Source organism: Pantherophis guttatus, chromosome 2, assembly GCF_059756535.1.
Source record: "Pantherophis guttatus breed Tessera chromosome 2, ASM5975653v1, whole genome shotgun sequence".
Lineage (NCBI taxonomy): Eukaryota > Metazoa > Chordata > Lepidosauria > Squamata > Colubridae > Pantherophis > Pantherophis guttatus.
In genome coordinates this window covers 23,817,725-23,833,520 of record NC_142064.1, presented here as the reverse complement: position 1 = coordinate 23,833,520, position 15,796 = coordinate 23,817,725, and the positions used below count along the sequence as shown (strand labels likewise).

Below are 15,796 nucleotides of genomic sequence, written 5' to 3'. Positions count from 1 at the left end.
TCTTATATTTTTTTGAACCCTGAAATAAGCGCTTGGCCTTATTGCCATGCGCTCAAAAGCCTGATTGGGCTTATTATCAGGGGATGTCTTATTTTGGGGAAAATGGAAGTTCTTTTATTGTGTTATTCAGACAAAAAGCAAGGCAAGTGTGCAATTAAGCTTAATTAGTTATGTTACTTGGCTAATTTCAAAGTTAGCTTAGTACAATTGGCTATGCCAACTAGGCTATCAAGAAACTGCCTAAGAAGGCTATTCAAGTTGCTGTAAGTATTGTTGCCCAACTAGGCTACACACTGACGCAACACTCATACGCTCTCAACACAGGTGATCAAGAAGCTCCAAGAAGAGTCATCTTGCTTCTAGGTTCATTCCAATCTTCTCTTTATATCCAGCTTGTTTATTCTGAGCTCATGTATAGGGTACATCTTGCTCCGACATCATGAATTTCACGTTCTTATTCCCTGTTCCACGATTCCATCGAAATATGCAATCCACTGCATTCCTTGCACCCACTAATGTTCCACCTGGTATTAGCAATAATTCACTCATACAGACATCCAAGATCTTGCGCTATCAGGAATACATTCCAGCAACTTGAGTTTCCCACTGGGGTCATGAAAAGGCTAGATATGGTTGTACTATAGGCCCACTATACTCATGTAATATATGTTATACATTGTGTGTCATGTATCTGTAATATATTCATAGCATATAACATGATATGTAACAAGTACTGAAAAAATTGCTTTGGAGACCTAAAGGATTCTAAACATTACAGTATATTAAACAATATAGATGTCTTAATTTCAGCACGAGCATAATATAAATTTATAATGATTATCGATTACATTCTTCCTCTGGCCTCTCCTTGCCAAAAGTAATTTAGTTTCAGAATAAGACTGCTGGCCACAGAACAGTCTTTTGCCATTCTCATCACCAGATAATCCTTAATAAAGGTTCATATATTTACCTATTCAGATTATAACTGGGACTTAACATGTTCAGCAGTATCAGAGGTTAATTATAAGAGCCTTGGTGGAGCAGCGGACTAAAGCGCTGTTAAATAGCACTTAGCTACCAGCTGCCTGCAATTACTGCGAGTTCAAATCTCACCAGGCTCAAGGTTGACTTGGCCTTTCATCCTTCTGAGGTAGGTAAAATGACCTGGATTGTGGGGGCAATAAGCTGACTTTATAAAAAAGAACACCGCTTTTGGGGGGGGGGTGAAAGCCCTACTAAGCAGGTATATATACAAAAGTATGAAGGCTATTGTTTAACACGTTATAAGCCGCCCTGAGTCTCCGGAAAAGGGCGACATAAATCGAACCAATAAATAAATATACTCAGGGAATGCATGTGGTGCAATGGCTCTGGATGGTCTTTTGACATTAAAGTAAAAAATGGTGTATGAGATTTCAAATATGAACTGAAGTGAAAAAAATCCCTATATATAATACAGGAACTCCACAGAATTCACCTTTATCTGAATAGTGTTCAACATCAGTAACCTGCTTCTAGATCAGGGGTTGGCAACCTTAAACACTCAAAAGGGCCACTAAGGTCCTAACCGGAAGCCCCCCATTCAATTCTGGAGCCGACCGGAAGTCCAGTTCCCCCACCATAGAGTCTCTTAGCGCGGAGTCCTTTTTCCTCTACCTATCCTAACCTAAAGCCCTATCAATTGTGGAGCCGACCAGCGACGGAGCTGTAGCAAAGGGATGAAAGAGCCACATGTAGCTCCAGAGCTGTGGGTTGCTGACCCCATTCTAGATAAAGCTGCATTGTGGATGCTATGAGAATGTTAATAAAGACAAATCGGTAGGATAGTAGAGACTATATATCAGTGTTGGCAAACATTTTCGGGACCGAGTGCCAAAATGGGAGCATACATGCGGGGGGGGGAGCACCAGAAACCTTAAGAGCAGCTCCCCAGTGCGCACGCGTGGGAACACCAGAAACCAGAAGAGCAGTTCCCCGGCGCGCATGCACGTGCCAGGAAGCTGAGCTTCGGGTTTCCGGTGTGTGCATGTGTGCCGGTCACCTGGTCTTCCAGTTTCTGGCGCGCATGCATGCACAAAGACCAGATGCGCGCCAGGGAGCTGCTCTTCCAGTTTCTGGCACTTGTGCATGTGCAAAGACCAGCTGGCTGGCACACATGTGCACGCCGGAACCCGGAAGAGCAATGGGTGATGGCTGGCGTGCCTGGAGAGATGGCTCTGCATGCCACTTCTGGCGTGCCATAGGTCCGCCATCACTGCTATATATGATTAGCTCCTATAGTTTAATAGTTAAGACAGTTTGTCAGCGTTCCAGAAACCCCCCCCCAACTCCAAGTAAAACTCTGAAGCAAGCATTTTTCAAAGTTCTATTTACTGGAATAGGTAAACACATCTGGGAAATCCCGAATTTGAGTTTTCCCTCAGTAAATCAACCTCCAAAACCATCCCCTCAGTCCTCAGTCAATCACATGCTCCAATCACCATCCGTCCCATCTCGAGACATCACTCCAACCACTCCTTCTCCAAATGCAGGATCGGCCTGACCTTGACCGACAGGAAGAATGCTATTATGTCTCTAGACAACCCCTCTACTAAATCCCCCCTCCTATTTTCCCACATATGAGAAGGTGGCAGCATGGAAGCTTCCGGCCTAATATGGCTTCCAAAGCTGACACAGTTGTTCTGTGCTGCACACTGTCTGCTCTACTTTACCAGCCAAACATACAATAAAATACCATTTTGCAGTAAAGTAGAAAAATCTCAGATTGATTTCCTTTCAATACTATTAAAATGGCAATTGGGTGATGGGAAAGACACTCACTAAGTAGAGAGGTTCCCAAAAATAATGTGGACAATAGATCTGTGCAAATTAGTTCTGATTCAATTCACATGGGAGGTTTGAGATTCAAAGTGGGCCTGATTTGAATACTGTTCGATACGATATAAACAGTGGTGGGATTCAGCCAGTTCGCACCACTTCGAGAGAACCGGTTGTTAACTTTCTGAGCAGTTTGGCGAACTGGTTGTTGGAAGAAATCATTAGGGCAGAGAACTGGTTGTTAAATTACTTGAATCCCACCACTGGATATAAAATATTTCCCCACAGGCAACAATTGGGAGGCTTCCAGACACCTGAAGCTGTTTTATTTTTTGGAGAACAAGATGAAAAGAACAGAGATGGTACTGTAGATCTTTTAGAGGGCAGTAAACCCGCTGAGGTTCAGCTAGATGGGCTCAAGGGTTTTATTGCAATTAAAAATGTATTTCTCCATAATGTCTTTTTAGGGCAGACAGAGTAAGGACTAGAAAAAATCCAACTTGGCATCTAATGTGTAATATGGTTTATAAATATTCAAATCTCTTTTAATAGTAAGCACTTACTTCTTCTCTTGCTTTTTTTGGAGTGCTGTGAGCTAGTGCAACCCCATCACTGATCTCTAGGTGTTGGAAGGAAGGAGGAAGCATAGCACAGGTGTCTGGAAAGCTCAGCTCTTCTCAGGAAGGACCTCTTCCAAGGTTTGATGGTATCAGAGCTGCAGACAATATAAGGCAGAAACAGGCTGACAGAGTGAGGTACAGTGCCACAGAGAGAGGCTGGCACCAAGTAAATGAATCCATTGCCTTGCTTTCATCTAGTTCTTAAAAGCAGGAAATGCTTCAGACCAGCATCTTCACAGATGAACTCATTATTATATGGAGAGACTCAAAAGTAGCCTTAATCATGCAGCATCTAAAAATAATAATGTTGGACCCAGAGTGTGCATGGTCAGCCTTGAGTTCATATTCAGATCTCTCAGAGATGAACTGAACTCCCATTTATGCTGACAAGACCATCAGGAAAGATGTGTAATGTTCCATTAGCACAAGAGAGCAGCATTTAAGATTTTTTTCTGGCTGGCTGGTCAGCTACAGTAAAGTTGAGAGCTGAGAAAGTTGAATGATGGCCAAAACAACATTAGCCTTACTAGCTGCAATACATGTTTGGAAAGAGAACAAAGACTGGGCACTTAAATGGTCAATTAGCAAATATCCAGTATTAGCAGCAACCGATTGCTATTAACAATTCTCACATTATGAGATCTCAATTTATCCATTCACATCTCTAACCCTAATACATTTTTCAGAAAAAAAAATGGTCTTACTAAGTTTGTATGCTTTTCTCGTTTACTTTGAGATTTAAAGCTTCCTCAGAGCAATTATGGATGTACTGGGTTCTCTTAAGATCAATGGCATTTGGATATTTTGGCCATAATAAACATTGCAATCAAATAAGATTAGTGAACTACTTAAATAGGCAAACATTCAGCCAGCTTTTGCATGGCACTTTAGGAAGATGCAACTTCTAAAATATCTAACTTTCCTTTCCCCTCTTTCCCCCACTTTCCCTCCCTTCTCCACCCTTTCCTCTCCTCGCCTCTCCTCTTCCTCTTCCTCTTCCCTTTCCCACATACATACATTTGTCTGCATCCTATTCATATGACACTAGACTGCTTACCATTTATAATGCTAAAACACACCCATACAATAAAACAACTCACAAACCCACTATTCTATCTCCTGCCATGCAAATTACTTTCTTGCCTGCCACACTAGCCATGCTTTCTTTCAGCTTGGCAACTGGGGTTTCTTATCAGAAGGAGCCTGAAAAAAAGGTCCTACTGTAATTGCAAACAACTTTAATAACTTAAAGGTTATGGCTTGGTGCTATTATTCTAAAATCTTATTAATTTAAAGCATTGCTCTTATGGGAGATTTTACAGTAGATTCCTAATAATGTCATCACACAACTAGTCCCCTTAATTGTTAGGAGGAATAGAGCAAACTTTTCATTTTATTCTTTCAGTTCAGGGCAGTACACTTACACATTTTGAAACCTGCTCTTATATTAGCAGATCTGAAGACTAGCATGCTTCAGAGGTGGGTTTCAGCAGGTTCTGACCAGTTCTGGAGAACCGGTAGCGGAGAACTGGTAGTAAAAATTCTGACTGGCCCCGCCCACAACTATTCTCTGTTTCCCAAGTCCCAGCTGATCGGGAGGAAATGGTGATTTTGCAGTAACCTTCCCCTGCCAGGCCCACCAAGCCACGCCCACCAAGCCACACCACGCCCACCAAGCCACACCCACAGAACCGGTAGTAAAAAAATTTGAAGCCCACCTCTGGCATGCTTGCCACTGCTTAAAAGGAAACAAACCACTTGGGGTCAGTTTGCAACAAGGGTTTCTGTGTTGAAAATGCCCTACTTATCCCAGGCATCTTTTTTCTTCTTCTATTTTTAACTTTTCCAAAGCCTATTGAGCCTCTGTTCACAATCTCCACCAAGGAAAATGTTAAATGGCTAGGATCCAAACTAATCTCTAGTGGCTTTATTCCTAGAATATATCAACTATCTTTCCCAAATAATATATTTAAGTTGCAATATTGTGTGAGGGAAACCAAGTTAAACCATGCGGCCTAACATTAATAATGGTGATTGTATTTTGTTAGAATCTCCAAAGTACAAAAAAAATAATAGAATCTTCCTAGATTCAGCCCTCTGATTTGCTGTGTTCAGTTCACATCCTCATTTTAATTTGATGTGATTCAAACAAATCTTCATTTAATCTTAGATGGGCAAGCTGCCTGCCTATGTACCAAATAGAGATTTTAGAGAATGCTGCAAATCCTATCACTGGCTTATCATAAGAGATAGGATCTAACATCTTTTTGGAGATGCATTTGAAAATAATAAAGAGCAAAGGAAGGCAGCGGACCTGGGCAGGAGTTCTGTGCAGATCTGTGCATTTGAGATTTAAAGCCTTCCCATTTAAATTTTACATCTTCCCACTTTTCTTTGCATTCCCTTGGAATTCTGGCAGAAAAATCACGTCCTACAGTTTCTAGTTTATTCCTGAAGTCCAACAGAATAATTTTCAAGACTTCTAAAAGCTGAAACTTGGGTTGGGGCTACAGATAGTTTATCTCTGGACTCTGAAAGTTGTTTCCTAGGCTGAGAAGTTGCACTAAACTATATAAGGTAATGCTTTAATAGGAGATGCAGCAGCTTCCTGTTTTTAGTGTTCTTAGTCTGATACTTTCTCTTTCCCACTTTAATAAGGGAAGCAAATATTTCAGTTATGATGGAAATGTGTATCAACACATACAGGGATCATGGATATAATGCCAGCTCTGTGGTGTGGCTGGCATCAAATGGCTGCTCTGCAATTAAGACAAACATAACTGCCTTTACTCAGTTCCATGCAAAGAAGTGTTTATACTACATTCCTGACTGTATTTTGGTGCTGGAGGGTGCATTCTATTTTTTCCCAAGACTTATTCCTAAATGACATACTGTGTACACTGTGTGCCACTCTTATGTTGAGCCAGTCGCATTTGGCCTAGGTTCAGAAGCTAAAGCAGAGATGAATTTGGTGAACACTTGAAGAGAGGGAAGCTGTCAGGAAATCCCAGGACTATAGGATAAAGTGGAAAAATCAAAAAATGGACCTGTGACCATGGATCTGGGGAAAAAGATGCAACAGGTTAAGGGAGCAAATAAAAGGCTTGGTTTTTTTCCCCACTGGAAGAACCGCTAAAGAGCCTTTGATTTGCTCCCTAACCTGTTGCAATCTTTTTCCTAGATCCTTGGCCAATAAGTCCATTTTTTGATTTTCCACTTTATCCTTACAGTCCTGGGATTTCCTCACAGCTTCCCCTCTTCAAGCGTTTTCGCTTCTTTCTGAACCTAGGCAGCGCCAACCAAACGCGGCCGGCTCAGCAACAAAGGCAGAATAAAATTAATAAAAAAAAAAAAAAACAACGATCCCATAATTAGGACTAGGCGTGGGCTTCCGCGATTCCGAGTCGGGCGGGCGCTTGAGGGACCGCGTCTCTTCTCCTCGAGCTCCCCCGCCCACCCGCCTCTTTCACAGTATACGAGCGGGAGGGGAGGGGGGGAACACAGTCCAGGCCCTGCTCTGGTGCGCAGGCTCGGTTTTCGGCGCAAGATGGCGGCGGCGGATAAACAGAAACATGAGCACGGGCGGGTGAAGATCGGGCATTACATCCTGGGGGACACGCTGGGCGTGGGCACCTTCGGCAAAGTCAAGGGTGAGCGGCTGGAAAGGGAGAGCCGAGAAGCGGGGAGGGCGGCGGCGGCGACGGCGGCGGCAGCAGCAGCAGAAGCGGGAGTGGCGAGGAGACCGGACTGCCGGCCGGCTTCCTCCCGCCCCGTTCAAGGGGCGACGGTGGTGAAGGTGAAGCAGAGGGCTGCTGCGTCCTTTCTCACCCGCGAGGGGTCCCGAGGAGGGGAGCTCCCCCGCCCCCTCATTTTTTTTTCCTCCTGGGGGAAGGGTCGTTTAGCATTAAGGAAGGCTATCCATGGGGTTGCACCCCCTTCCCCCCGTTTTGCAAAAAACCTTCCCCTCCTTTTTCTTAGGGTGGAAAGGAAGGGGGTGATCTGATGGCTCCAGCGCACTGGAGCATCCTTCAATCCAGATTAGTTCCATCTATTTAATCTTATCTATTTAATCTCTGTCTGTCTGTCTATCATCTTGGTGGGGTTTCACATCCATCAGCCCAGGAACACCCCTTCCTCCTCCCCCACCCCCCATACTTTGGGCTGGGGTACTTTTAACTCTGCTCCGTTAAGTGAGCCCCCGATGGGCTGCCGAAGAAGCAGCCCGAGGGGAGCCTCATCGGCTTCAGCCCCCCTGTTTTTTGCTTTGCTTCTCCCCCCCCCAAAAAAAAACCAGCCCCGAGGCCGGCTCGGGGTTCCTGCAATCTGACCGGAAACCACGACCTTTCAAAGGGCTTCTTTGCTGCCTTGGGACTGCATTGCAAACGTGTTTTCTATGTTCTATGACCTCCTGCCTGCTTTTTAAAAATATTTTATTTTTATTGCAAAGGAGCCGCACAGAGTTTGCTCCCTTATGCGCTGGATTGTCGTGCAAGGCAATTGCAGCCTTGGGTGGGTGGGTGGGGGGAGATGGCCGTCTTGGGACGGGGCTAGAGGAGGAAAGAGGGAGCAAAAGTAGCTGTCGGGATCCAAGTCCGCTTTTAGACTCTCCCAGTTGCTGTTATACCCTCCTCCCAATTTTGTTCTTCCTGCTGGGCTGAGTTCCGTATTATTGCCCCATCTAGTTTCAGCCAGTTCAGTGCTGCATCCTCTTGCTGTTCTCTCGTCTACCCCATAACTCGGTCTACTGAGACCTCAGTTGTAAATAATGAGTCAAAATGAGGAGGTAGAAATAACAATAAAGGTGTCTGAGATAGAAATCAGTTGCCTCTCTTTGGAACACTTTCAAGGAGTTGTTCAAATTCGCTTCAAAAAAAAAAATGAATGGTTTCCCTGGAAATTAAGATGCGTGCGTGCCATTTCTATTTCATTCTCGTCAAGGTTTTTATTTGTAAATGGCATTAAGTGCTGAAGGAAGAGACGGTATTTCTTCCAAAATAATAAATCTGAAATCACTGTTGAAAGCATGCTAAAAGGACAGATTGCTTGATACAGAAACTTAAAGGGACTTTGCTCAAGTGTTAGTCATCGGTCTTCACTGAAAGATGCAAAGATTTTAAATCTTGTAATCAAATCCAAAAGCATTTCTGTGGATCAGCAAGGAACGTTGGTTTTGTATGCTTGATGAGCCATGTTTTATTTTCAAAAAATCTTGCCTTTCTTTCAATTATGTGTATTGATAATACAGTAAATAATCCAACTTCATGATATAGTTGGGACTCATTGAAAGAATAGCAGGGTGTTTAATGTTATCCTTGAAATGTGATGGACTAAATAAGAATTTACTCGTCTTCTAAATTCTGAAATTGGTTGTTATGTCTTCTTTGGGAGCATATTCCTCACTTGTTGCATCAAGGTAAATTCCAAGAAGTCATCAATGACTTAGATCTTCCTATGTTAGCATATGCATACAAAGGTGTCTAATTGCAATGTTTCCACCTGTGAATCAAGGACAGAGGAACATTTTGAAGGAGAATACTGTAATAATTTCATTCTCTTTTCATTCTGTAAGCATTTATATTCTTCCTTTCATATTTTGGAAACTCGGCTTTTGATTTTCAAATGGCTGTATTCTTCTCTGGGTTGAATTAATTCACTGTGTGTTGTAAGTGTGATGTGTGGTATAGTGCTTGTCCAAAACATCATATGGAGAATATGTTGCTTTAAAAGTATAAGCTCTGTCTGGAATTGCTCAGCTGCAGTATAGGTGAGCCATAACAAAAATAATACACATTTTGTGCCTGACCCCAGGGAGTCCGGCTGTAATGTAAAGCGAAGTACCGTACCATTAGATCCTCAAGGCTGTTTACATTATAGGAGCAATCTTGGAATTACTGGAACATCAATAATTCTGGAAAATTCCTGTCCTCAGGGATAGTATGAGAAAGCGTTATTAAATGCAACTGGTTAAGTTGTATACTCTTTTAAACTTTGTCTGCAAAATTGCCATAATTATTTGATGGCTAATATTTAACAATATTTGCTCTTTCACAGCAGATTATCTAGGCACTATCAGAGGTAAGATTAATGGGAAAAATCCTTTTGAAAAGAGTCTGATTTTGCAGAAACAGTATAACAGCCTATTAAAATGCTGTCATTCTTTCAAAAAGAGATAAAGTGATAAGACAGATCTTTTGAAATTACTCTTGGGCTTTCAGTTCAATACCAATTTTTACACAATCCTACAGAAATTCCTTGCTATTGCTAAATTGCATTGAATTTCTCAAAAGGTAATTATATATTTAATCTTTAATCAGCTTAATTCATGCATATGGCCATATTCTTTAATTGGGTTTTGACTGAGGATCGGCTGGTTTTCTAATTCATCAGATACTTACCTGCTCATTAGAACGCACCAGACAAAAGAATTGGCCAGTTCTTGCCTTTGCTTAATTTGGGTCCAAATGCTAAGACTGAAGGGTTCTCTAATAAATTGTAATGCTAATACATAATACATAAATGCTAGAGCGTTTATGACAGCCAGTAGTGAAAAGTAAGGATTGTATTCTGGCGTATCTTCTAAAGTAATTTTTAAGTTTACCAGACTAAAGATGGGTACAGCATCTGAGTTCATCTCCATTTTCTCCTTTTCTTTCTTATTCAACATGATTTATATGCATGTCAGATTGCTAGTTGCTATAGTACACTTTAGTTAGTTTAGCCAACAAGGTCAAGCCTTACAGCTTGATTCTTCTGTGCTCCTTTACTAGAAAGTCTCCCAGAACTAAAACAGAGGTATCCATTTGTGTTCCCAGTATACGTGTATGAGATTTGCTTGATCGGATTGCTTTGTGGTACTATTAATAAGACAGTTAATTGGCAGACCTGCTCAAAAGCATCTGCAACATAGCTGTCTAATATTTTTTTTTAAAGTAGAATATGCTACCAGATTAACCAAAATCTCAGTTGAGAAATTGATTCTGTTCCACCAGTTGCTGTCTGGGCAGTGTTCTGAAATACTGTAGGCATATGTTATTATTCTTAACTGCTGTTGTAGACAGGATTTTTGAATTGGATGAATCACTAGATGCAGGATCAAAGTGCCAGCTTCTAATGCTTTTCCAGCATCTATGACTAATGCTAACAAAGCCGAATTGGCATAAAGGGGAAAACTGATAACTAAGTCAGGACAAGTTCTCCTTAGCTTCATATGTAGGAGTCACTGTGTGCAATGCCTTTAAATCGGTATAAAACATTTATACTTTGTTTCTTTTAACAGCATGCTGGAATACTTTGATTTTTGGATTTAGCAGCTTTGAAGTTTGAATGATAGTATAGGGATTTGGACAAAAGACATTTGATTATATCCCCTATCTATCTATCTATCTATCTATCTATCTATCTATCTATCTATCTATCTATCTATACATACATACATACATACATACATACATACATACATACACATCTTTTTCAAGGAATTACAACTGAATTGCCATTGACTGAAATATATTTTGTAATATAAGCTCCTACCCAGAGTGCTTGTCATGAAAATAGTTTCAGTTGCCTTTATATTTCACGTTGAGCCCTGATTTTGTTAAAGATAGCTCCATAAATACTTAAATGCTTTGGAAATGGTCCTAGATCTGGGATGGCGAACCTATGGCACGCATGCCCGAAGTGGCACGTGGAGCCAAGTCGCCTGGCACGTGCGGCGTTGCCTGTTCCTCTTCCAGGTTTCTGATGCGCACGCGGCGATCAGCTAGCCTTTGTGCGTGCGGCAGTACCGGAAACCGGAAGAGCTGGTCTTCAGTTTTCCAGTGTGAGCATGTGCGCCTACCATCTGATCGGCGCATGTGCATGCGCACATGTGTGCCGGAAACCAGAAGTACCTTATCCGGCGCATGCACAATGCTCCCTTTTTGGCACTCATTGCCGCATGATTACTGTCCTAGATCTTAAGAAACATAGGGCAAGCATGTACCTGACAGATTTTGACTAATATAACGCCATGCCTCAATATTGTGTTGAACTGACTTTATTTCTGTTTATAAGCAAATGGAATCTTGCTCTCATCTCAGCTTGTGGTTCAGCATTTCTGAAAACAGAAATGTAATCTTTGTGCTTAAAAATGAATTTCCCCCCCTTATTTCCAGGTGAATTACCTCAATCAAAAACGGTTAATTTGAAGCCTCTGGATAATCCAGGACCTGGAAGATACTTGTCCCATCTTTATCCTTGTATAATCCAGCTATGGTGAACATCCCATCCCCTTCCCCAATTTCACTTCTGACAAAAATAATCAATACACAAGGGAATTCACAGCTATTATGCCTATTGAAATAAATCTTTTCTTCCATGAATTTATTGACAAGTTCATATGGGAGTGTATGTGCTATAATCTTGAAAAAATTTCAAGATTCTTCATACCTGTAAATTGGATTGCTTGACTCCTAGATGGAAGGCCATCTACTTCTGTTTTATATCTGGTGTGGCAGTAATTTGCTGGGGAGTGGATTATGTGTCCAATGTATTCTGAGATGTTCACATGTAGCATAGTAGAGTACAGTGTTTTTTAAGCTTGGCAAATTTAGGATGTGTGGACTTCAATTCCCAGAATTCCCCAACCATGCTGAGGAAGTTAAAAGTCCACACATCATAAAACCAAATTTGAAAAACACTGATTTAATGTGTATTTCCATGCATCTAAGTCCCATTATAGTTATACATGGAAACCGGAGCCTACAGTCCCTTAGAGGTGTTTTTTTTCCTGTTTTAAAAGATTTGAAATGATGAAATAAGCTTAGAAATTACTGGGATGGAAAAATTAATTATTTTTATTGCCTTTATTTGTCGCTAAAATTTTTATTTTGTGTTCTAAGTGGCAAGGAAATTTATATAAGGAAAAAGCAGGGCAGTGCATTGTTTGTGTCATGCAATTGCTTTGGAAAATGTTGTGTTGCACTATATATAGTAAGATTGAGAGAGATGATAATTACTTTTTATACTGTCCAGTCTATGGCAATTATGCTGTGTGTCTTTGCTGCTAGATTTATAGTGTCATAGGTCCTTTTTTAGATTGATCGAGACTCGAGAGAGACAAAAGCACTGAACCTCGGACAGATTTTTTTTTTTTAATATCTCCCTATAAGGGGTTGGGGAGAAGCTTTATTTTGTAAAAAGGAACATAAACATGATATGTGAATGCTTCCTATATTCTTTTACATTGCTACCTCTATATTGCTATATACTATGATTATTACAGCATACTATTACTATTCAATTACTATTATTTTATTGCTGTATTATAATGATCTATATATTATCCTCTATACCAGGAGTGTCAAACTCAATTTCATTGAGGGCTGCATCAGGGTTGTGTTTGATCTTGGAGGGCTGGGTGGGCATGGCCAGGGTGGGTGTGGCCATCTTGACATCACTCGTGTCAGGGGCTTCTGTGGTGACCAGAGTGCTCTGCCAGCAAAAAAGGGGCTGCTAGCGAAAACAGGCTCTGTTTCAGCTGCAATGGCCTCCTGCAACCCTCTGCCAGCGAAAATGGAGCTCGGGAGGGCCGCCCGCAGTCCTCCCAAGCTCTGTTTTCGCTGGCAGAGACACTGCAAGCCAGTCCTTCACTGTTTCCAGGGCAGCCCCGGGCGCCAGATCTAAGCACCCCACGGGCCGGATCCGGTCCCCGGGCCTGGAGTTGGACACCCCTGCTCTATACTATTACAAGCATGCATCGTTTCTTTCTTAAGCCTGCTCTGTCTTAAATCCCGTCTCTGAGATTTCTTCTTTTTGTGTTGATGGACAGCATGTCGATCTCTTGAACCTTTTTTTCTCCCATTATTTTTCCTCTCGTTTGGACCACCCACTCCTGAAGGAAAAACAACTTCTTTCACTTGGCTACTGTACTCTGTCTGCTAGTGGCTGCAGAGCTCCAAATTGCATGTCTCTTCCCATACGCTTGTGTCAAGGTTGCAGCTTTGTATTGGCACCTCTGCCATGCTGACCCTGGAGAGAAGGCTCAAATGGGAAGTCAAAAAGGCAGCACAGGGGCCTGCAATTTTGCTAAGCAGCCTCTCTTCCACATACAGGGAGCTCTTATGTGTAAACGTGGCACATTTTGCGGATTTCTGCTTAAGGAATTACATTAAGTAGACTAAACACCTTTAGAAAGACAATAATAATTTTAATTGAAAGAATGTGGCTTGATGCTCTCTAAATTTTGCTGGACAGCAGCTTCCGGGAACTCTAACCAATGGTGGGTTGCCCCGGGTTCGGACTGGTTCGCAAGAACCGGTAGTAAAACCAGTGGGAGGCTCCGTCCATCAACCCGGACATCATCATAGGTGATCTGCACGCATGCACGCGCTCCCAATGCAAACTGGTAGTAAAGGTAAGTAGAATCCACCCCTGACTCTAATCAACATGGCCAAAGATGCAAGACGTGGAAAATTCAGCAAACTCTGGAAGTTCACAGATTCTTCATAAAATATCTAATTTTAATATCTAATTTGATTGATTGCTAGAGCTCCTTTGGTGTCATTTTTAAAATAGGTTGACTCTATATTTTCTGTTCATAACAGTGCAAGATCTATTTTTAGCAAGACTCTTGACTGGAATTCATGTTTTGTATATCTTAACTTGGATTCCACCTAGACTTCGTTGTAAAAAACAATATTTGTTCTCTAACATTGCTGTTTTCTCTTTTGTCTCTTCTGCAAAGCTTTTAAACTTTTGTTGAAACATTCCTTTGTAATGCAGGACATATGCCAGGCTAAACATATTCTCAGCTTCGTTGTTGTGTTTTATGGGGCGTGACAAGTTAAGGATAATGGGAATCCAGTGCGATAATATAACATTCCTTCCTTATTTAAAATTAATTAATATGTGCCGAAGACAGGCAGTGGTCATTCTGTCTACAAAATCTAAAATCTATTTGGGCTCAGCACATCTTAATGGAGATTTACCTTGTTCAGAACCACTTCATTTGTACTTGTAATGTTTGCTCATTTGTAAACACGGGACTAATTCATGCTTATAAACAATTGGTCAGCTGTGATAAGAGATATACCCAGCAGAGAGGAAACTTTTGATGAACAGAAAGATAGCTCCTTTTTTAAAATTATCATTGTATTCCTAATGGCCATTGGATGAACTTGAGATCAAGGCAAGCTACCTAAATTTAAGAATGTATTTGGATTATTTATTTTTATTTAAAGTGTACATATGCTACTCAGGTGGCTCTAGAGGGAGAATTATTAGTACAGTAAATACCTTGTTTCCCCGAAAATAAGAGCCTGTCTTATATTTTTTTGAACCCTGAAATAAGCGCTTGGCCTTATTGCCATGTGCTCAAAAGTCCGATTGAGCTTATTATCAGGGGATGTCTTATTTTGGGGGAAACAGGGTATTGATGAACATTATTAAGTGAAAAAGAATGATACATTAACTATGGAGAAGTAGCATTTTCTAATCTCATTCATTGGGGCAAGATGATCCTTCAAGAACAGCATAGAGCCGTGATGGCGAACCTATGGCACACGTGCCAGAGGTGGCACGCAGCAACCTTTCTGATGGCACGTGAACCGTTGCCCCAGTTCAGCTCTGCTGCGCATGCATGTGCGCCTCTTGCTGGCTGGTCTTCGAGTCTGCTGTGCATGCGCGGGGGGCGGGGCACATGCAGAAAGTCACGTGCAGGGGGTGGGGCATGTGTGGGAGACACACGTACATTTATTTATTTATTTATTTATTTATTTATTTATTTATTTATTTATTTATTTATTTATTTATTTATTTATTTATTTATTTATTTATTTATTTATGATTTATATGCCGCCATTCTCCCGAAGGACTCAGGGCGGCTTACAACAACAATCAATAATACAAATCACAAAATAACAAAATAAGTTAAAAACCCCTTAAAAACCATATTTAAAATTTTTACAGTTTGTGCAACCCCTGGCAGATCAAGTTATTTGATAGAAGAGCCACGTCTTCAGTTCGTGGCGAAAGAACATGTGCAGGGAATGGGGCGCATGTGGGGGGTTGTGTGCGCATTGCATTTTGGGGGTTCGGGTGCTTTGGGCACTTGGTCCTGAAAAGGTTAGCCAACACTTGCATAGGGAGTCCTTGACGTACAACCACAGCTGGGATTAGAATTTCCATTGCTAAGCATTGCAGTTGTTAAGTGAGTCATGCATGATTTTATGACCTTTTTTGCCATGGTTGTTAAGCAAATCACTGCTGCTGTTAAATGAAGAGAAGAGAGAAAGTTTTTTTAAAAAACTGTTGTTATTAAAGCCTGCTGATAGACTTGATTGGGTTTTGTTTTTTTGTAATCTTTGAAAAATGGTGCAATA

General features: G+C 41.4%; 1 protein-coding gene across 5 annotated transcripts in view; it reads left to right on the top strand.

The window, feature by feature from the left end:
• PRKAA1 (protein kinase AMP-activated catalytic subunit alpha 1) overlaps positions 1–15,796 on the top strand; it is a 43,279-nt gene that overhangs the window by 1,225 nt on the left and 26,258 nt on the right. For 2 of the 5 annotated variants that reach the window (XM_087885642.1, XM_087885643.1), the window contains exon 1: positions 6,961–7,087. The exons of 1 other annotated variant lie outside the window; for it this stretch is intronic. In XM_087885642.1, the coding sequence (XP_087741768.1) occupies positions 6,985–7,087 (103 nt within the window). In that variant the 5' untranslated portion in view covers positions 6,961–6,984. Of the gene's footprint in view, positions 1–6,960; positions 7,234–15,796 lie in introns of those variants that run through there. 2 more of the 5 variants (XM_034440800.3, XM_087885645.1) reach the window with 1 other exon arrangement.